Source organism: Parasteatoda tepidariorum, chromosome 7 (genome assembly GCF_043381705.1).
Source record: "Parasteatoda tepidariorum isolate YZ-2023 chromosome 7, CAS_Ptep_4.0, whole genome shotgun sequence".
NCBI classification, from domain to species: Eukaryota; Metazoa; Arthropoda; class Arachnida; order Araneae; family Theridiidae; genus Parasteatoda; species Parasteatoda tepidariorum.
In genome coordinates, this window is record NC_092210.1 from 19,453,061 (window position 1) to 19,475,844 (window position 22,784).

General features: G+C 30.2%; 1 protein-coding gene across 2 annotated transcripts in view; it reads left to right on the top strand.

Annotated features, from left to right (window-relative positions):
• LOC107436754 (SKI family transcriptional corepressor fussel) overlaps positions 1-22,241 on the top strand; it is a 99,114-nt gene extending 76,873 nt beyond the window's left edge. The window contains exons 5-8 of one of the 2 annotated variants that reach the window (XM_016048545.3): positions 2,162-2,233; positions 11,143-11,217; positions 13,879-13,967; positions 20,211-22,241. In XM_016048545.3, coding sequence (XP_015904031.3) covers positions 2,162-2,233; positions 11,143-11,217; positions 13,879-13,967; positions 20,211-20,414 — 440 coding nt within the window. In that variant the 3' untranslated portion in view covers positions 20,415-22,241. The remainder of the gene's footprint in view (positions 1-2,161; positions 2,234-11,142; positions 11,218-13,878; positions 13,968-20,210) is intronic. The other variant, XM_071183141.1, reaches the window with a different exon arrangement.
• The last annotated feature ends 543 nt before the right edge of the window (positions 22,242-22,784 follow it).

The window sequence follows — 22,784 nt, forward strand, 5'->3', positions numbered from 1 at the left end:
TGTGACACCTAGTTTACCCATTTTTAAACCTAATAAAGTGTTAAACCACTCCAAAAAAAAGTATTTTTACTTAATGCCTGAAAATAGGAGTGACCAACAGTAAGTGGCTTTAAGTTCCACTTTTCGTGTAAAAACTCTAAAACTAGCCACGCCATTATAATCTGTATCTAGCTTTTGTACCACTGAAGAAGAAATAAAATATGCAACAAAAAAGCTGAATAAAGCTTGAAATTGTCAATTACAATAATGCAAAATTTACTATGCTTTTTAACGTTCCGATTAAAAATTTCGTTACAGGTAGAAATTCGCTGTTAGGAAACTATATTGTTGAGAGGCTACATGTTTAGTTATAGTTAACAATTCATAAAGCAGACTTTACTGCAGCATTATTATAGCAATTATTATAGCAACTACTATTATAGAAATTACAGCAACTATTTTCAAAAATGCTATTTTAATATGCTAAAAAAGATTTTTTGGATGTAGGGAACCATCGTCTATTGTGTACTTATTGTTGAGTCCACAGATGGTTCGCTATAGCGGGGTCCGAAATCAAATCTAAGTTAGTAGTTTCTAAGAGTTTTGATAATTTTATTGCTTGAGGCAAAAACATATTTCATTGTATATCAAAATTGATTTCATTGTATATCATAATTCTGTACTGAAAGCTATGTATAGTTAAAAACCAAAATTACATCATTTATTACTATCTTCAAAATTTTGCATTTTTCGTACTAAAGCAAACTGACCAATGTCCTCCTGAACCTAAAAACGCTGGCATCAAAATTTTTAAAGGAACATTCAAAAACTCACCTCCTTTCATCTCTAATTATTTAAAAAAATTAATTTTGTTCTTAGAATATTAAATTAAGAAGGTAAAGCAGCGAGCTTTGAAACATCTTTATACAAATTTTACTATAAGTTATTTTAGTTTTAAGAGAAAGTCAGCTTATTTAGAGAAAAAAACTAATGCAAAAACCTATGCATGAAGAAAACAGTCACAAAATAAATTGTTGTAGTATTTGTGGTTATTATCTCATATATTTGTTTAGAGAAAGAACTGAAAGATGTGATTTAACAACTTTTTAATAAACATAAAATTTTTAGATAAAAAAGGCATAATACTCGGGGATAATCATTAATCGCTGGCCCCAATAAAACAATATCTAAATTTTATTCATTTAAAAACCCTATTTAAAAACAATATCATCAAAAAAAGCAGCTAGCTAGAGACGGCATTTCTTGATGAAATACTGATAGCCCACGCATAATATGGAAAACTGACTAGCAGCCAACAAGAGCGAATCGAAAAACCGAAATCAGAAAAGTATTGTAATGTCAGAGGGGTTGTTTTTCGCAGTGGTACTTGGTGGCATTGATAGCGCACGTTTTCTGACTAACACACCTGACAGCTAATGGACTGAACTGTTTCCACCATCAAAACGAATGTTTACCTCACCACGTAGTCGCTGGTTTATCACTCAATATTATCATAAAATATGAAAATAATAAATTTTAACACTAAAATTTTCTAAACTTTTTTAATATTTCCTAATAACGACGTTAATTGTTCCATTATTAACTTATTAATAATGGTTTACTACTGATTATAGTTAGTGCCTCGGAACTAGCACTAATAAATATATGCTTCAGTCATTAATTACATGTTTTAAAAAAATCTCAATAAGAATTTGAATACATTTTAATACCCGAATAAAATATTTGATATCGAAATGAGTTGAAAAGCAATTATTGCTCTTTTAAGTTTCATCAAGCAGTCAAACTTTTTTTAATGAAATTCATCCCCCTTTCTTCTATTGTGGTTCAACTTCTTTTCATACAGTTCCTTCTTTCCATCTTAAAGATCATTTTAAATCACTTAATACGTATACTCAGCTTCCAATCAATGGGCACGAGATGTCCAGGAAGTAAAAGCGACCGGTGCCCACATAGCCACCAAACAATTGGTCACGAAATTGTGAAGCCTTAACCTCCATGACTTAATGGCCCCTAACTGGCTAATACGAGAATGTTTTGCAAATTGTATGCTTTTTGACTTCTCTTTTAAAAAGGATTTTAAAAATATGTATTAAGGGAGGTGTGTACTAATACACTGATATTTTTGAATTTTCCAATTTATGGTTGTTATTCTTTTTCATAGTGGGAAAAGCAGAGGATTCGTCTCTTATTGATCCACAACGCTTATCAGCCCTCAGCAAAGGTACGGATAAAGGTGTGAAAATATTTTCTTTCTATTATTTACTTAACTGACTTTACAGTTTACGCACTATTTTGCACATTGTCTTTACAAGTATGCCTCTCTATATAGGAAACTGAAAGCCTGTTTGTATAAATCTACCGTGCAATGGAAAAACCAACGTAAATGCTTCATGACAGATTCCAAGACGCTGCTTTACCGGATTGTCTAATTATCCGGATGGTTCAAAAACCATGTGTTTTCCCCACTTCCTTCAAAAAAGAAAAAGAAAAAAATTCGAAAGAGCTTCTTTATTTTCAAAATATTTGAAAGGGGTCGAAAAATGAAATGTTTAGTCCATCTTGAGAAAATTCATTCCCCCCAGTTTTTAATAGTTAACAGATTTCGAATAAAACTGCAAAAAAATGAACTTTTAAGCAAGCCATTATGCTACTTCTAATAAGCACTACTTACAATTGATAATCCTAATCCTGGAAAAAAATGAAGGAAAGTTAATTAAAAACATTCTCATAACCGTTAAAGTTGTCTAATTCCGTTCCGATTCGTCTGGATAATTGGCGCTATACTGTATTTTCTTTTCATTGCTAACACTATCAACGTTAAAATAGAATTTCAAAAAACTGATAAAACAAAATTTATTTTTTGTAGAAACAATTTTTGCACTGAGTAAGCTTTTCATACAAAATTGCCAAACACATAAAAATTTCAATTTTGAATCTTAATTTTGAATCTCGATTTTTAAAAATCGATTTTGGAATTTTTTGTTGCTTACGTTGATTTTTGTATTGCACGGCATAGATCGCTCATGGGCTGCAATAGCGACGCAACTCAAAAAATCAAGTTTTGAGATTAAGTGGGTTTAAAGTTTTCATTGCTAAGGAAAATGCATAAGAAATGCTTCAGTTTGCTTAAACAAAGATTACCTTCAAACTGAATTATGAGTTGTGTTAGTATTGCTGCTGAAAAGAATGAGTATTTTTATATTTACACTTGTTCTTAGTTCGAAACGCGTGCTTTTTTAGTTGTGTCACTATTGCAGCCCATGAGTGAAATGTACTCTAATCTCACTAACTCATTCACTAATCTAAACTAACTCGAAAACTGGTGCACTGATTTGGATCGTGGGGTTTTTTTCTTTATTTTTTTTCTGAAGCGAGCAGGTTTTCTTCTTCTTTCTTTCTTTTTTTTTTTTGATTTTTTTTTTTTTTTNTTTTTTTTTTTTTTTTTTTTTTTTTTTTTTTTTTTTTTTTTTTTTTGTAAATTTAGATTAACCGCCCTTTACGCAATATCGAGAAAAGATAACAAAACTATTGCGGAAATCTATTGCGCATTAAACTTTCTTTAATTTCTCTTGAATGATTTATCCAGTTTAAACGCCCTTTTTAAAACGTCCTTTTCTAGCAATTCATGTTTCCAACGAATTGCTAAAATTTCTTGGATCACTTTGAAATTTTCCACCCCTTATCGTTAACTTATTCGCCATCAATATTAAAATAAAATAAAAAATTTTAAACTCTCATTGTTACGTAAGCAACTCCGCTACAAAATGCAAATCTTTATTATTTTCAAGGAAATGGAAGCAAACTAAATGCATGAAAGAATAAAACAGAATTTAAAAATTTAAAAAAAACCTCAACTTTTCTGCGGTTTTGAATGAAGAAGTAAAATTAAATGTTGATCTTAACTTATAAGAACCGAGTTAATACCAGGGCTAAAGGTTAATACAGTCTCAATTAATTTTTCGGATATTATGTTAGATTCTTATAAATTTTATCTTAAAATGAATTCCAAGAATTTCGTTTAAAATTTATAAAGAAAGCTGATAAAAAAAATCTATGGTTTATTTGATGCTATTGTTATTCAGAAACAGCCCACTTTTCCTCTGCGTTTTTTAACAATTTTATACGAAGTTTTTACTACGTATTTTAAAGTAAAATTCATGTAAAATGAACATAATATCTAAAAAATCAACTGAGACTATCAACTTAATTCTCATAAGTTACACGCAACACTTTTAATTTACTTTTTTAGTGCGAAGCCATGGAAAAGTTTATGTTTTTTTCTTTAAAGAAGTATAAATCTATTTCATTTTATGCATTTTCATCTTAAAATTCGCCAAGTCCTTAAAAAAATAAATCTTTACTTTTTCTTCTATTTTCTACTCTTTATAAATTTGATACTTACAATAAAATTCAATATGAGGTCAGATTCATTTGTTTTGCATATAATTCGAGAGAAAAGCTTATATAAATTTGCTTATTTACTCAATTATCAACATCTATTCTATGCATCTAGACTAGATAGATGGAATAGATGGACACTACAGGTAGAAGTTTTTTTTAATTAATTTTAGGATAGTAGAATAGCTATCAAATTATCACTTAAATTAACAGTATTGTTACACTGCGAAAAGATGTTATCGTAACAATTAATACTTTCTTGGAATTTCGTGGCAATCGCATTTGAGGATAGGTTGGAATGGGAGTCAAGATCTTAGGAAAATCCGTTGTTGGAGATAAATTCGAACACTTTAACGACCGACTCCACTGCTTTAATCAACACTACAAAATCATGCATAAATCTGGAAGACATGTATCGATACAATTAATAATTTAAAATGCTTTCATTTTTTTTTTATTTATCACCACTCTACGTTATCAGATTAAGCATAAAACTTTTATGAAATTGATCCCATGAAAATAAAGATTTACTCTATCCAGTATCGTTTGGTATGAAATTACTGCTCGAGGCCTTCTCATAATAACCACACAAGAATTTTTTACCCTCCATTCGATTTGATTGGAAAAAAATTATTTGCACTCTCAGACTTAAAACTCTGACTATTAAACATTCAGGGGCCTTGAGCTGTATTTCGTTAATTTCGATAATCACTTCACCACGAAATCACATGATTTGAGACAAAACGTGAACTCTCAAATCTATGTTTCCTGAACTCAGAACCTCGTCACCGCTCATTGTGGGAGATTGTTAACAAAAATGACGAAACTAGAGTGAAAAGTAGACTAGAACAAGTCGTCCCATCTGAATGGTGGTTAAAGAGTCAGCCTCGTGTTGGGAAAATCCCGGGATGGAATCTGGCATGTGTGTAATTTTTCTCTCTATTCTACCTGCGCTGTTTAGATGACATTGTACTACGGATATGGTGTTCACGATAAAGTGATAATTAGAAAAGTTAGATACATTAGACGCTACAAGTTTCTTTCTTTCTTTCTTTTTTTTTTTTTTTTTTTTTTTTTTTTTTTTTTTTTTGAAAAAAATAGATTGGCGAATATTTTTATAACTTTTACGAAATTCGTATCCTTGAAGAAGTGGCAATAGTTATTTCGTCACTTTCGCAAAATCTTTGCCCGGAGCATATACCGTCAAAAATAAAGAAATAGTTTCGTGAAATTTGAGCATCCATTTCTTACAGTGTTGTGCCTGCATTTAAAAAGAGAATAAAGTAAATAAGTAGCGAAATACCATTTTCTCTAAGATAAAGAGTCAATTTTTTAAGAAGAATTTATTTCGCTAGACCTAACAAAACCAAAAAGGTGTATACGTATTATATTTAAGACTGATCCACAGTATGAGCAACAGGTGCAGTTAGCACAAATATATTTCTTTATGAATTATGTCACTCACAATGAGTAAAATTGTTGAGTAAAATTGACAATGAGGTTTTAGTAAAGCTATACATTTTGGAACTATTATTTGTTATTACGTTTATGATTCAACTTGATTTATTTTAAATTATACCCGCTACATAAAATAAAACATTTAATTGCATAAATATCAAAATTCAATAAACTAACGAAATTACAAGAAGCGAATTCTAAATCAGTGTTGCGTACTGAGTAACATCCAAATGATCCAAAACACAACATATGGTGGTTCGATGCACAACACCATGTTGTAACATGATCTGATATTCCTTACTTTGAAATAAAAAAATTTTCTGGAGAGTAAAACAGAATTCGTTTACAAACAGTATTTTATTGATAGACAAACGTGTAATGTATTTCAAACGAAATATCTAAGATATTTCAATAATTAATTTCTACCTAAGAAATAAGCTAAAATTAGGTACTTAAGTAACGAGAAGAAGAAAACCGCTGAAATCAGCTGGTTGTGTATAAACTAGAAGGGATGTTAACGTTACAGCTATTAAGCTTGGTTAATTATCACGTTGAATCATTTTTCGGATCAGTTAATTGGATACCTGCAATCGAAGACACTCATGGTTGTCGAACCTGATTGGCTGCTGAATCGGGGTATAAACCAATGCCGTGATTAAGCAACCAATCAGGTTCAATCACCACAAGTGACGTCACTTACAGATACCTAGTTGAAACCGAAGAACACCACTGTCCCTTGCGCATTAGGAGCTCCAAATAAATATTTAAGCGAGAAAGAAACAAAAAATGCCATCGACATTTCTGGAATCACTGATAAAAAGTGCAGGGGACATCAAAATCAATTTTTTTATCTAATGAGACTTGGAAAGTTTCTAGTATACGCCTCTTGTCCCCTTTCTAGTCCCTATGGCAATCAAACTGGTTTTGGTATTTACATTCCCCTCTTCCACATTGATGATTCGTATATTTTCAATAGCGTTTTTTATCTGTTCTATATTAGTTTGAACCCCAAATATGTATACTTTTTTTACTTTATAGATCAGATAATAAATAATACATATGAAGGACAGTTACAACTTTATGTACATGCCTGAAATATTTTAAAATTTGTTAAATATCGTCACTTTAAGTAAAGTTTTTCAACTAAAGATACAAGTTTAAAAATAAAAAGGAAGCATTAGCATTATCAATTCTCTGTCAAAATTAAACGTATAAAAATGTTGAATAAACGTTGGAATAAATCCATGAATGTATCTTAAAATAAATATAAAATTTACTTGAATTACATTATCGATTTATTCCAGTAACCTCCCTTTTTTGGTTATTTACTCAATTTTTTGCACACACTATTTTTATACGCCCGAAGCTCAAGTTATTGTGATTCGAGCTTCTGCTCCGTATTGTAGTCCATTGCAGCGTAAAACACTTTTTGTTCCTCTTGCTTACTTAGTAGTTTCCTATGGTTCATTTAACAGAGAGAATCTTTTTTTCTGCGATACATTTTTATATTCTTCCAAACAGAAAATCTGTTTAAAACACTGATAGTGATTAATTAAAAGACTAGATAAGCAATTCATAAAAAATATATATTTGCACACGCTGTGTGCAAAGAGTGAACTTCAATTAGATTGTTGTAGATTACAAAGAGTAATACTTTTTGTCTCTAGTGTATTTACTTGCTTTCGTGTTAGTATAGAATATTGCAGGGGAGAAAAATGCTACAGATGTAAAGGAAATATAAATGTAGTTAAGCTTTCTGCAATCAAATTAAAAGTTATTCAATTATGAGTTAAAAGCTTAAATTTAAATCAATTTGACGAAGTACTTTGTTTCTAAAAGCTTTTGTGTGTTTTCACAAATTACGTTAAACGAAAGATAGAGTTTGGGTTGCGTATTTAAGAAAAATTATAATTATAAAAATAATTGCATTAGTAATGTTTTGAAACGCTGGCGCGCATTAATAGCAAATTGAAATTTTTTGAACTATAATTTTCTTTCATATAACTAAATGCGTAACTGTTACCAAACTTACTCCGAAATTTTCTTGTGAGCAAAACGAATTTGTCATATTTTAAAATACCAATTTATGACAGATAAATTATATCATAACAGAAAAAAGATTTTTCATTCTTGTAAAAATGTTTTTTTCTTCTACATTAAACTCAATAACTCAATTTTTCTTCGTGCAGTTACTATATATATATATATATGTACNAGACTTTTTTTTAACAATCTAGTAGCACAATCATAATAGTTTAGGTATTTATGAATACATATTATATATATATATATATATATATAGAAAATGTAGAAAGCAAGGGAAAAATTAATAATAATAATAAAAATAACGGGAAACCGGAAGGGAAAAAAAATCCGAAAAAAAGGACAAAAATTTTAAAAAATCCGTAAAATAAGACTTTATTTTCCGGATTTTTTAAAAATTTTGTCCTTTTTTCGGATTTTTTTTTAATTTTTGTGAGTTCTATTTACTTGCAGCTTATACGCAATAAATCCGTCTACATTTGTTACTATATATATATATATATATATATTATATTTTTATATTTTCATATATTATAATCATAACAGAAATAACTGAAATCTAACTTAAATTGGCAACTTAAGTGATATAAATTCTGCCATTTTAGAGCTAAAAGTGAGCTCTCCATAAACTTAAACTTTTCTTCCACATCTAATTAAACTATTGTTTGTGCAACAACAAAAGTACAACTACGACTTTCTTGTCCAGAATATATTTTTATGTCCTTTTTCGGTAAGTGAAATGAATGAAAATTAATGCAAAATACCCATTTATATCAAACAATTAATGCCATTCAGGCAATAAAAATAAAACTTTTATAAACGTAAACTTTTTTTCTTAAATTTCACATCTAATTGAACCCTTTTTGTGCAACTTCAGTTAAGCTTTCCTTTTCCTAAACATATCTTCAGACACTTTTCTAACTGAAATGATTGAAAAAAATTAACGTAAAATACCCATTTACGACATATAACTCATGTCGTTACAACTATAAAAATAAACCTTTCATCATAAATGTAAACTTTTTTTATTCCACAACTAAGCTTTGTTTTACACAACTACAGTTTCACTTTCCATTTTTCCTTAACATATCTTCAAGTTCTTTAGTAACTGAAATGAATGAAACCTAACGTAAAATACCCATTTATGACATGACGTTTTATCTGTAAAATTGAACCTTTCCTAAATATAAACTTTTTTTATTCCACATGTATAATTAAACATTTTTTATGCAACTTCAATTTTACTTTCTTTTTTTTAAACATATCTTCAGGCATTTTTCTAACTGAAATGAATGAAACCTAACTTAAAATACCCACTTATAGCATATAACTCATGTCGTTTCATTTATAAAAATAAACCTTTCATAAATACAAACTTTTTTGTATTCCACATCCAATTGAACTTTTGTTTGTGCAACTACAGGTTTTCTTTCTCTTACTATACATCTATCTTCGGATACTTTTTTTTGTAACCAAAACGAATGATACCTAATTTAAAATTCCAATTTATGAGAAATGAATTCCGTCCGTCAAGTGCTTGAGCAGAAATTCAAATGTTTATGGTCCACCGACGGAGAATTCTAAATTATTGAAAAATGGTGGAACGCAATGACACCAAAGGCTTAAAATTTCCATCATGATTGCGAACGGTTACGACTTTCTAAGTGGACAGACTCCCTCATTAATACTCCAAAGAGTGAAGGACTCGTCGTTACATCGAAAATTCACGTATACAGCGTGTTAGCAGTTAAAGCAAATTTATCTCCTGTATCGAGTAGCGTTAAATGTCATGCTTTAACCCGCCTAATGATGGAGGTTTTGTGCTTTAATGAGCCTTCATCCATCAAATAGCACTCTAAGTGTAAATCGGCCGGGCTTAGAGTACTTGAACGCTACAGACTCTTGGTCTTTTTTACTTTGATTCTTCATAAATAAAGTATGAAGTGAGACTGATAAATCCACCGGTGGAGAATTTCCAATTACCAAAACTTCGGATGGAAATATACTCGGGCTTTTTCCCATTAATGGGAAGTTTTAATTTCGGTGAAAAATTATTCGTCGGGTAGGCGAAGCGTGGAGGATTCGAACCTTGCCCTCCAACCATTTTGTTTCGCGATCTGTTTTGATGACTTAGCGGATATGTATGCGGTTTGTAAATTCTGCAATTCCTGTCTTGGTGATATAGGTAACATTGAGGAAGCATATTAACAATGCTATTTGCTGAAAGAGAATTATATTTACAATAGAGTTTCCTTCGAAAATTTTGTCTCACAATATGTCTTATGATTTTGAAGTTATGTTTCATATGTTCAGAACCGAAAATTGCAATCGAGAAGGTATACTAAATGTGAAAGAAATACGAAATTAATCCATTTTCTAACAAGAATACTGTTAAGCAATGAGTTGTGGAAACTTGCCCTTCAAAAATTTTGTTTCACAATCTGTGAATGTTATTTATTTTGCATACTGTACGTTACAGAATATTGTACTAAAAGTATAAGCTGAAATGTATATGTATTTTATCTATGTTTGTTTAGAGGCATTAGCAATGGAGAGAATTTGATAAAATTTTCCTTTACCTTTTGACGCAGAATTCTTATTAAACATATTTTTCATTATTTTGATTTTATTATTTGTATTAATTATTCTCAAAAATAAGAGAAAAGTATTATATTTAACATTTTAATTATTTATGGTTGTGAAATGCAGCATGAAAAAAAAAAATTTTTTTTTTGCGTCAAAGGTAAAATCTTCCAAAACAAGGATCCCTTCCAAACAATAATTTTAGAAATTTGCACTTATTTGCAGTTATTTAGAACTAAGAAAAACACTTATTCATTATTGAATTTATTTTTTATTTACAAAATCAGTTATTGATAAATTTTGAATATGAAAAAGGAAATATAAATGTAGTTAAGCTTTCTGCAATCAAATTAAAAGTTATTCAATTATGAGTTAAAAGCTNTTTAGTACAAATATGATTCCGATAATATAACAGCTTCTTCTTAGTAACTATTAGACTGTTTTTTATAATTAAAATATTCTAAAATATTTTTTTGCTTTGTAATTAGAGTGTCAGAAAAAAATGTATAAAAGGGACACCAGTGTCCTATCTGCGTCAAAGGGTTAAACACTGCAATATATGATCACAAATTTTGTTCAGTTCCTCATTTCCTAAGCTCTCTTCTCAATTTCTTGTATAAATTTAAATTTTTGTGACAATTCCATATTATTCTATTTCAGAAGAATTAAAAGAAGTTTTGCTGCAAGAAGCAGAAGCTCGAAGAAGGGCTGAAAGAGAATATCAAGCAATCAGAGGTATGGATTTTATTTATTTATTTTTGCATTTAAAAATGTATATATTAAAATATATCCAGCAGGTTAACCCTGTTTTGTGGGTTAAATATTTAAATGCGTCTCTTTTTAAGTTATTATTACCTTACATATACTTTTTAGTTAAAAAAAATAGCTCAACCTTAACACCCATATAATGTAAATACTGCTTCTTTTTTAAACATGTTAGTAAGGAACAAGATTATTATAGATGGCACTAAGGAACAATTTGTTTCGTTGCATGAGATTATTTTAACAGATCTTCGATACTTTAGTATTGCTAATTTCAAATCTGCAATCTGTTTCTCTCTCTAAGCTACTGTCCTTTTCGGCACTTTTACTTGACTTTTTTTTTATCGAAATGTACAAATGTTCCGACAAACTTCTAAGAGAGTTAGGACACATCATCAAAATTAAAATTGCATAGGAACTCATGACTGGAAGCGTCACCATAGGCCGATGCAGGAGCTTCCCTATTATAAACTGTTTCTTCTTGTGTTTGACATGACATAATAGGGAAGTACCCCCAGCGGCGTATGACGGCACTTCCGGGAATGAGTACTTATGCAATTTTAATCCTGATGATGATGCCCTAACTGCCCTAGAAGTTTGTTGCAACATTTAAGCAATCTCTTGTTATAAATAAAATTTTTAAATTTTAAAAAATAGACTAAAAATGTCATTTTAAGAAAATCTATAACAAAAGGAGAAAAACTAATTTAAGATTAATCCTTAATAAAATCCTCTCATTCGAATTAAGCAAGATCAAGTATTTGTATAAACGCAAAAAAATTTGTTTTCCTGTTGAATTATCCATTCGAGATAAATCAAGTCAGTTCATGATTTTGTTCTAGACATTTATAATGAGTATTAAAGTTCATAATTACAAAAATTACGAATACAGAAAAGAACAGACATGATTAATATAACAACATACTTATGCAAAATGCAACAAAAAATGCGTAATAATAGAAAAGAATACTTTTTCTTTCCTAAAAATAAAACTGAAGTTGACACTTAAGAAAAACTTGTTCATCAATAGTAAATTTTTCAATGTAATTGATTTGCGTATAAAATAGAAAGAGAGCGTTTTAATACAAACGTTAATTATTCCTAGATGTTTATTAATAACTCAATACTAAACTTATTTAGCGTTTGTAATATATTTTACTTCTTTAAAAATCTGCGATGATTCCTTAGTATCTTAATTTGAATTATGTTTTAAAACTAAAGAAATTAACGCTATTAAAAATTTCAGAAAAATTTTTAATTGAAGGGAAATTTAATGTAATTTAAGATTCTATGAACAAACAAACGAACGTGAAAATTTAGTATATCATCTTTTAAAGATACCGATTCGTGTTTAACTAGAGGTACTCAAATCCCTTTTCTACGATTTCATCCTTTTTTATCCGTCTCAAAACCGCAACCAGGAACCGTATCATTTAAACTAAAAGCAACCAGTTTTCCAAAACGCACTCGTTTACCTTTCCATTTCATTCTGAATTATTTATCAACATTGAATGAAAGTACTTTTCGAACCAATTTCTTTAAAGTTTTGTATTCCCGGGAGTCTGGTGGATTACTGCGTTCGTTTATCTTTCTTTACGATTTCTTCCATTCTAGCGTGGAAACATAACCATAAAATCGCTTTAAAATGGAAAAAGTGTACATATATTTATAATCCAATACATTCTATTCGATTAAAAACTCGTCTTCGGAATATTAAAGAAAGGATTTTGTTTGCTCAATCTTGAAAGATACCGTTTGTTGCTGAATTACTTTTGCCTTGGTAGCTACATAACCTCCAGCTTAATCTTATGTAATGAATTTTCCTTTCCTATTTACTCACTATCTATCTCCGTTTGAAGTTAAGCCTACTTAAGGATATGTATTTTTGTGTTGGTAATATAATTTGATTGATAAAAATTTTTCTTCTTGATGTTATTAGTATCAATTCGTGCTTGTGCGCAAGCTCACCATATTTTTTTTATTAATTAACAAAAATTTGTTTAAAACCATGAAGAATAAGTCAAATGCAATATTTTTTATTTTATGCTATCGTGAAATTAACTGAGGAAAATACGTAGAAAAATACGTTTTTTAAAAAAAGTATTTTTTTGAAGCTTTTTCGCTGAGAAAAATAAAAAAGCCACAGTTTAAGCGCTTTTTAGACTCAAAGCAAAGCTCGATTGAAACTGTTCGCTATCTTTTTGCTATCGTAAAAATAGCTTAAAAATTTTAAAACATTATTATTAATTAAAAAAGTTATTAAAAATGTAAAGATCTATACATTTAAAGTTATAAAAAATATTCTGATTTGGTGAGATTTATTGTATTTCTAAAGTTTTTGTTAATATATTTAAATATTTTCCATTATTTTAAATTAAAATATGCAATAAGTATGTACACAAATTTATTTTAATGACAAAAATGAAAAAATGTAAGGTTGTAAGAAAGATTGTAGGTTCTGCAAGAATTTTTTGCGAGTTTAAATTAATAACTCAATATGTTTTTCAATAGATATCTAGAATTTTGCAAATGCCAAGATATTTTGGAAAATTTGCATAAACTTCCATAGATTTAAACATGTCTGGTGATTTTGTTTGTCTTCTCCTTACCATATTTGGAAATATTTTATTGCAGACACATTTGAAGAACAAGTCCGCAAGGAAATAGCCTATAGAGAAGAAGTAGCCAAACAGTTACAAATCGTCAGAGGTAAATATCTTATTGTAAGTCAACCACTTTTTTGAAATGATTAAAATATTTATTTACTATTTCTCTTGTTTTAATGTATTTTATATAACGTAGATTGTAAAAAATATCTGTGAACAAAAGAGCTTTACAATAAACATAGTTATGCTTTGTTATAGTTATGTTAGGCATGTAATGCTTGGTCAGTTAACATAGTTTTCGAGAATTTCCTGAAAGCTCGAGACTTTAACCCTCTTGGGCTGTAATTTCTATTTTCTGAAGAACATTTTGAAAAAGTTTTTCAAATGAAAAAAAAAATAACACCATGTTTTTGAGAATTTATGTTATTTGAAGTGTGTTAAAAGGATTTTAATGTGAAATCTGTTTTTAAAAAAAAATACATTAAACTGTTTTTTCTTCTTTTTTTCAAGTGTTGTACCATAAAATATGTTACAAAAAAGGCTCACAAACCCTTTATTAGTCATTTTTAAATAGTTTAAAGCCTTAAAATTTCAGGAAACTGCTGTTTTTTCTCTTTGATCTAACTGAAAATCTCATTCTTTTGCGTTATAATTGATTTTGAATAAAAATGTCTCCAACAGAATTAGTTCCCATAATTTTTATTTGGTTTGAATTTTTTTTAAAGTTATTAAAACTTTAAAAATTATAAAAAAGCTCAAAAATTTCAAAATTAATTTTTTTTATTATTTTGTGTTTTTATTTTTTTTTAAATTATAAAATGACGTTAAATCGTTTAAACACAAGTAAAATTGAAATAACTGAAATTTATATCTTCTAAATTTTAAGAAGTAACCATTAAGAGGACTCTATACCACGAGAGAAACTTTTCATCGCAAATTCTCTTTCACCTCCTTGACTAATTCAAAATGTAGAAAAAGTGAGTTCAGGCAAATCTAAATTAAACCCTGAGGTTTTAATTACTCAAAAAAAAAAGTTTCAAAACATCAAAATGTGAACAAATTATTCGAAAAGAGCTTTCCTACACTGTTAGAAATTTCTCGGAAAAATATTTAATCACAATTTATTTAATTGTGATCAAACCATATTTAAACAAAACTGTCAAATAACTTTAAATAAAATGGTATTCAAACTGTTAACTGTAAGAAAAAGCCGTTTATTAACTGCTTTCACCTAATACGGTTAAGCAACCAGAATTTTACAGCACCAACTGGGTGCCTCTAGTGAAAACACTTCGCTCCGTGCAGATGGGTACATACTATAGCCGAGAGGGCTAATCTGTTAATCACGTGACAGACAGTTCGAGTCCCAGCGTTGCCACCATAATATTTCTTTCTTCAACACATAAGGAGTTTTCCGTTTCCTGATCTCCCCAATCTGTGATCCTGTGCTATTAAAATACGATACTCTTATTCTCGCATAGATGACAGAATCATAAAGCTACAAAACTATCTCCAATGTCCAGTTAAATTTTTTCTGCAGTTTTGAAATCGCGCTACATGTAAACAGTTAAAAAATCGTATTGTTTTGTATTAATGGTCTTTTAACCATACCGGTTGTAAACAGTTTCAAAACCGTAAAGGCAAAAAACTGTTCCTTACTGTAAATTTTACGGTTAATCGGATGGACAGGCTGCTGTCGGTTACTTTACCATAATTTTAGAATGAAAATTCTAACAGTGTATTGCTTAATTCTAAGTTATCCTCTCATAGTTTGTTTTCATTTTGGTATTTCGAAAATTTCTTTTCACTGTTTGAAACTTCATGGATTCAATATTCTACGTTTGTCTGAACTCACTTTTTCTACCTACTTTATATTTTAAATTACTTATGGAGGAAAAAAACAACTTGCGATTAAACGTTTCTCCCGAAATATAGCGTCCTCTTCGTGAGCTTTGAGCTATAATGCTTTAAAATTTTCAAAAATATCTAATAGAGTTTAAAAATAAATTTAATGAAAAATAACAATATAAAAGGGTTAAATTTTAAAAAATGTAAAAGTTTCAAAATCATTTGAAGTTCAATATGGAGAAAAAACATGTTTTATCTTGCATTCTAATCGAGAAAAAAAAATCTAATATTCTCACGATATGAAAATAATTAACTGCATTATTCTTAAATAATAAAATATTCATGATTTTTAAGGTTTTTATGTATCGGACTTTCTTAATAGTATTTGTTTATATAAATTTTACCATGCATTAAATAAATACAATCAAGTGTAAATTACGAAAAATCCAGAAAAAGCAATTAAAAGATTTTTTAAAGAGAAGGTATTGTAAACATCTCACCTCCTTTCCCGAATACAAAGCGATTGAGTTTTAAAATGAAATCTTTTGTACTCACTATGACTTCTATACTAATATATCAGGAATAAAAATTCATATCTTTAAACACCTCGTTTCATGTGATTATGTTTTTTTGTGAGTTAAGAATTTTTATTTATTTAAAAAAAAACATAGAATTTGTTGAAACGAAGTGAATACTCAATGCACAGATATTTTTTATAGTGAATATGTGTTTACACTTTGTGCGATTCAATGTTTAAAACCCAATGTTAAATGATATGCATACATATGTTTACGTTCGAATATTATATTCATTTTAAGTCATATTTATAAAAATTTAATTTTATTAGCAGATTTAAACAGTAATAAAAAAGAACCTAAGTAAAACTGATTTATCATAATTCTTTTTCATACAAAAGCCAAGTTCCTCTTCTAAAAAGGGTCAAGTATATTTCCTCTTAGAACTTTTTTCAAGAATGTGCAAATTTTTGCTGCATTTCTAAATAATATTGTTTACATTTTTCGGAATTATTTTTCTCTGTTTTGAAAAGAAAATAAACACTCTAAAAAAACTTTTTATCTGATAAAAAATAAAAAATAAATAACTTTTAAAGAGTTAGTTAAATATTGTAAAAAAGTAGGAGATAAAATGGTAACGAAAATATAAACTACTTAAACGAGAACATTTTTTGAACGGGTTTTTCTTACACGGGTTTCTCTTTATGCACTAATGGTGGTGATTATGAACACATGGTATACAGAAAAGAAATAACTCTTTGACTGTAATGTAATATATGAATGGATTTTGCAGAATACAGACATTGTCACAAAGCATATTTACCTCTATGTTAAATTGTTAAATTTAACATAGAGTTGAATTTAATCGAATGCTATCATAACTCATGTTAAATTTAAGCGAATCGATTTTCAGTACAAAAGCCGGTTTCCTCCACATGTTGAAAAGAACAAAATTAGCTCTTTTTTCTCTTTTTTTTAATGTTAAAAAATTTATTCACGAGTAATGAATTTAGGTTTCATTACTTATGGGGACTTAACTCTGAAATATACACAGTTAATTTATTAAAAATTATAAGCGAGTAGCCTTTCAAAATAAAGTTGATTTGTAAGCATGGGTGTGTAATTAATGTCTAATAGAAATTTCTACGAAAACTTCTTATTTATCACTGAGAGTTTTTTTTAAATTCCTTTCTTTTAATTTTTCATTTTATACACTGCAGTGAACATAACAAATTGAAAAAAGCCAATCTTTTTACAAAGAACTAATAAATAAAAGAACAAGAAATAAAAAAAAAGAATAACTCAGAACTTAAACTCAGAAAACTAAACTTCAGTTTTTAAGAAGTAAACGGAAGATGGCTTTTCGGCCATAAAAATCCAACAAAAAGCGAGGGGTGGGTTCCAGCATGAAAGTATTCCATTGTGGGGGGGGCAAGAAGATCTGAGGGGGTCTAGGAAAATTCGACGGTCCACTCAGTGTCCAGCACATGGTGATAGCCGGACACAGTCTCCGGAGATTTCATCAAAACAAAAAAAGTCTACATGAACATTGACCAATCGAATTTGTCCTCGACGGCGCGCTAGCTCAATAATTCCAGATTGCCCCCTTGAGACCAGCAATGCGAAGGGGACCTAATCTCTAGGGGGATGGGCGACTTGCGGGGGAGGACACACCTGACCATCGGTCGAAAGGCTATGAGTTGTTCTGCTACTTTCGGCCGAGAGCAACGAAGCGTGCCCGATGCAGTTTACAACGAGGACCCGATTCCATTTAAAAAGGCCTCTTGTTGTTTGTCCAACTCCCTCTTCTTCGTTCGATTAGGATGGAGGAGGGAAGGATGCGGTATTTGATTTGTTCGGTTGAGTCAGCGGTATGAAGAAGGTTTTGTTGAGTTGTGTTCGAGCTCTTACAAAAGTTAAACGATATTTTTTATTCTTTTCTCCCTCAGAAATAAGGGTTTTTTTATTAAAAAAAAATCAATGCATTGAAATTAATATATTTTGCTGGGTCTCCTTTTTAAATATAAGTATTTTGAGATATAGAAATAATAAAATTAAATAAAGATTTTTTTAAAATGAGGTTTCTAGAGTAGAATAAAACAGACGAAATAATTCGTTTTTAGTCAGACAAAAATGTAGAGTGATTCACTTTTGAAAGATAGGGAGGGAAATTTGATATTTCTTGAAGTTAATTGCGAAACTGATACTTTTTTACGTTTTAGTTTTATGTATGACTAAAGCAAAATTATTTTTTGCTTTTTAATCCACTTAAAAAAATGCAGTAAATGAAATTATTATTTTTTTATTGTTTTCTTTTCTTTATCTGCCTGTTAGTTTCATTATAGAAAGTCGATGAAATTTCGATTGGTGATAAAGGAACAAAAATTGTACTTAGTTGCTTTCTGAAAACGTTTGCCTCCTGTATTGCCATTAAATGCATAGCTCTGGTTAAAAATTGAATGCCGGAGAGTTTCTCCGGAACTATGATTAATCATAAATTTTATATGTTTATAAATTTTGCCTGGGGTTTTCAAGAAACCATTCAAACTTATAATGCGTGTATTACATATTACTACAGACACAGAACTCTAGTTGAATTTTGAACCCTTTAGCTTAAAAGAAAGTGGTTGAAATTCCTAAGGATAGTAAATTCAATCTGGTGATAATAAGATGATAAATTATGCTAGCAGAGATCTGAAAATGATTGAAATTTATATCGCCATCAAGAACAGAAAAGCGATTAAAATATGAAAAATTAACAATCAAATGTAGTTTCAATTACGACTTAACTTCTAGTTAGCGATAATAAGACAATAAATTCCTTTTACAATAAATAAAGTGAAGCTCTAGGAAAAGACGATGCTAATGACAATAAGTTCTGTTTACTTTTAAAATAAATTAAAGTGATTTTCGTTGAAGTAGTTCAACTCTGTTAAATAGTTGCGCACCCGAAAAACGCAGTGTGTTCAGAATGAAAGCTGGATTAAAAAATAAAACGGTGGGGAAACACAACGCGCATGAGATGAAGTCCGTAATTCTCTGTAGAAGTTGTTTCACTGCATTAAACAATAGAGTGCCAGGAAAATACGATGCGCAAGGAATGAAATCCGTAATTCTCTGTAGAAGTTGTTTCACTGTATGAAACAATAGAGTGCTGGGAAAATACGATGCGTAAGGAATGAAATCTGCATTTTTCTGTAAAAGTTCTTTCACTGCATTAAACAGTAGAGTGACGGGAAATACGATGCACAAGGAAAGAACTCTATATTTCTCTACAGAAGTTATTTCACTGGATTAAACAATAGAGTAGGAAAGTAGGAAAACACGATACACATGAAATGAAATTTGAATTTCTCAATAGAAGTTGTTTCGCTGTATTAAGCAATGAAACACCGGGAAAACACGACGCGTATGGAATGATTTGGGTATTTCTGTGGAAGTTGTGTCACTGCGTTAAACAATAAAACGCTGGGAAACACTATACACATGAAATGAAATCTGTATTTCTCTGTAGGCGTTAAGCAGTAAAACACCGGGAAAACACGATGCGCGTGGTATGAAATCGATATTTCTTTACAGAAGTTGTGTCACTGCATCGAACTATAAATCGCCGGAAAAACACTATGTGCTTAGAATTAAATCGGTTTTCTGCCAAGATTGTTTTACAGCATTAAACAATAGAGAGCCGGAAAAACCCGGTATCAGAGGGATTTTTATTTGTCCAAGTTTAAAAAATTTTACTGGTATACCTAAACATGAAAAATAATTAAGTTAAATTTCGAAATTTAAAGTAATGCCACATGTATTTCATTTCAGTAAAAATTAATATGCGCTTAAAAATATATATATTTATTCAGTTTCTAATGACGAAATAAAATATTTTTTGTTATTAATTTACAAAGCACATTAAATATAATCAATTATATTTCCGGATATGCTATAAACAACCTATTTCAAAACATGATAGCTTTTTAATAAATTGAAATATTCTTTTCAGAAGCCCACGATGCCCTACACCATTTCAGCTGCAAGATGCTTACTTCAAGGCATTGCGCCGAATGTGGATTCAAGCCTACCTTACCCGACTGATTCTAACAACCCCCACCTGGTATCCAGTCTTGTTCCAACTGCCCCGAGGTCATCGTCTGGAGCACACCTCCACAACCACCACCTCACAAGAACTCAGTTGGATTACTTGTAGAAACTTTAAATCTTCTTTGTTCCTTTGGACAGTGCAACTTACCAGAACAAAGACAATTCTTGAAACGGAACAAACAACTTCTTCTTTTTCGTAACAATTTATAGTATAGTATATATGATTGAAGAATAGCTTCTGCCTCGCAGCGAGAGGAACGAAAAAATTCCCCGAAGTGAAACTTGGTTTTTCTTTTTCGTGTTACAACTTCGTTTAAATTAAATTTTGATTCAATTGAATTTTAACAAAATCTTTAAAAAAAAAACTCTGTTTTACATCAAGTTATTATTGTTTGTAAAAACTATCAAGTATAGTTTTTGTTTATTTAAATTAAAACTCTTAGCTGCCACAAAACTAAATAGTTTTTTTGAACGACAAACTTTGCAGAAGCGAAACTTTGTTTTTCGTTTTCGTGTTTCAACTTCATTTAGATTAAATTTATATTAAGTTATTACAAAATCTTTAAAAAAAAATCTGCTTTATATCAAGTTATTTTTGTTTGAAAAAACACTCAAGTATAATTTTTGTTGATATAAATTAAAACTCTTACTGGCCACAAAACTAAATAGATTTTTAGAAAACTAGAACATTGAAATTCATAGAATATTTAATATCATTAATATGTATAACAACAACTTTCTTTAAAAAGCTTCTTATTAATTATCAAAACGAAATTGTTAACAATTTTTAATATGTTTCAGATATTTTTGATTATGGGGCATATACCTTTCTCAATATCAGAAAGAAAAAAAAGTTAATTTCGGATTGATTTCACGAAAGAAGTGAGGATATCGTGTAGACCTATTAAAATGAAGATAAGTAATGTAAGACTGAATGAGATATAAGTATATGAAGATAAGAATACTAAAACATCCTCTAGAACTTCAGAACTGGTGCTTAGCTACAGAATAAATTTTAACATTCTAAAAACTTAAGTAATAAATTTGTTTTTTAAAAGTTAATGTTTATTTATCAAAATAAAAGCTATTCGCAATACTTTAATTCTTTAAATAAAATATTTGGAATTAATATATATCGATTACAATGCTCAAAAACTTGATTAGATATAGGTTCAACACTTTTTTGTTATTATTTTTTTATAACCGTCGTTGAACAACCGACCAAATTCTGGGTTACGACTACCTATGTTCAACTCCGTAGCCTTGTAATTTTGAACCCAATCCAGAAAACAAGAGAAGTCCTGGATAACTATTCCCAGAGATATTGATTTGTTATGGGAAATGGAGGACTTTGTGATCTCGACAGATTTAACATGCATCAGTCACCATTTACTACACGGGGAGTCTTCCGCCGGCTGGGATCGAACTCATCACTACTTGGACATCGGCCCAGTGCCCTACCGACCAGGCTATCCCGGAACCCAGATAGTTAAGATTTGATTTTAAAAAAATTAAAAAAAAAGAGCAGTGATGGCTCAGGGGATAGAGCGTTCGCCTTCGAACCGGGGCGAACCAGGTTCGAATTCTGGCGACGGCTGGTCTGAATTTCGTATCCGGCTTGCACAAACCACAGTGCTGACATAAATTATTCTCAATAGTAGGCGGATTATGGGTTAGAGTCCCCTTGCCGTCTGGTTAACCGTGGGAGGTTCTCGTGGTTTTGATCTTCATGTAACGCAAATGCGGGTTAGTTCCATCAAAAAGTCCCCCACGGTGGCAAATTTCTCCTGATACTTGATCCAGGAGATCCCCTGTCTTCTGGATCCGGTTCAAAATTACAAGGCTAAGAAGTTGAACATTAGTGGTCGTAAACCCAAAACATTGGGTCTGCTGTTCAATGATGGTTATTAAATAAAAATAAAAAATGAAAAAATTAATACAATTTTAAAAAATGCTTTATAGTGTGGTTTTATTAACCTCGGATATATTATTGGGGAAATTAAAGTATTACCACAACAAACAACTAAGCGCCGACCAATGAGATCACAGAGGTTAAGGTTCTACAATTTCGAGCTCAACATCTTGGTGGTGGCAATATGATCAACATTGTTCACTCACCGCCAGCACTCTGAAGCTGTGTAAGTTTTAAATCAAGACTGGGGGTCGAATTCCAATCCTTTGCAATGACAACTGAGCGTCTTAACCAATGTGCATTCATAGCTCATAATTTTTTTTTACTAATTTTCATACCTGCCCACTTTCTCCCTGAGAATGGATTTTCCAAGCGGTAGTAAAACGAGCCGCGATTGCTCAGGGTTATAGAGTGTTCGCCTTTCAATGAGGTGAACCAGGTTCGAATCTCAGCTATGGCTGGTCGATACGAATTCCGCACCCAGCTTGCACCGACCACGGTGCTAGCGTGAAATATTCTCAGTGGTAGACGGATCATGGGTTAGAGTCCCCTTGCCGTCAGGAT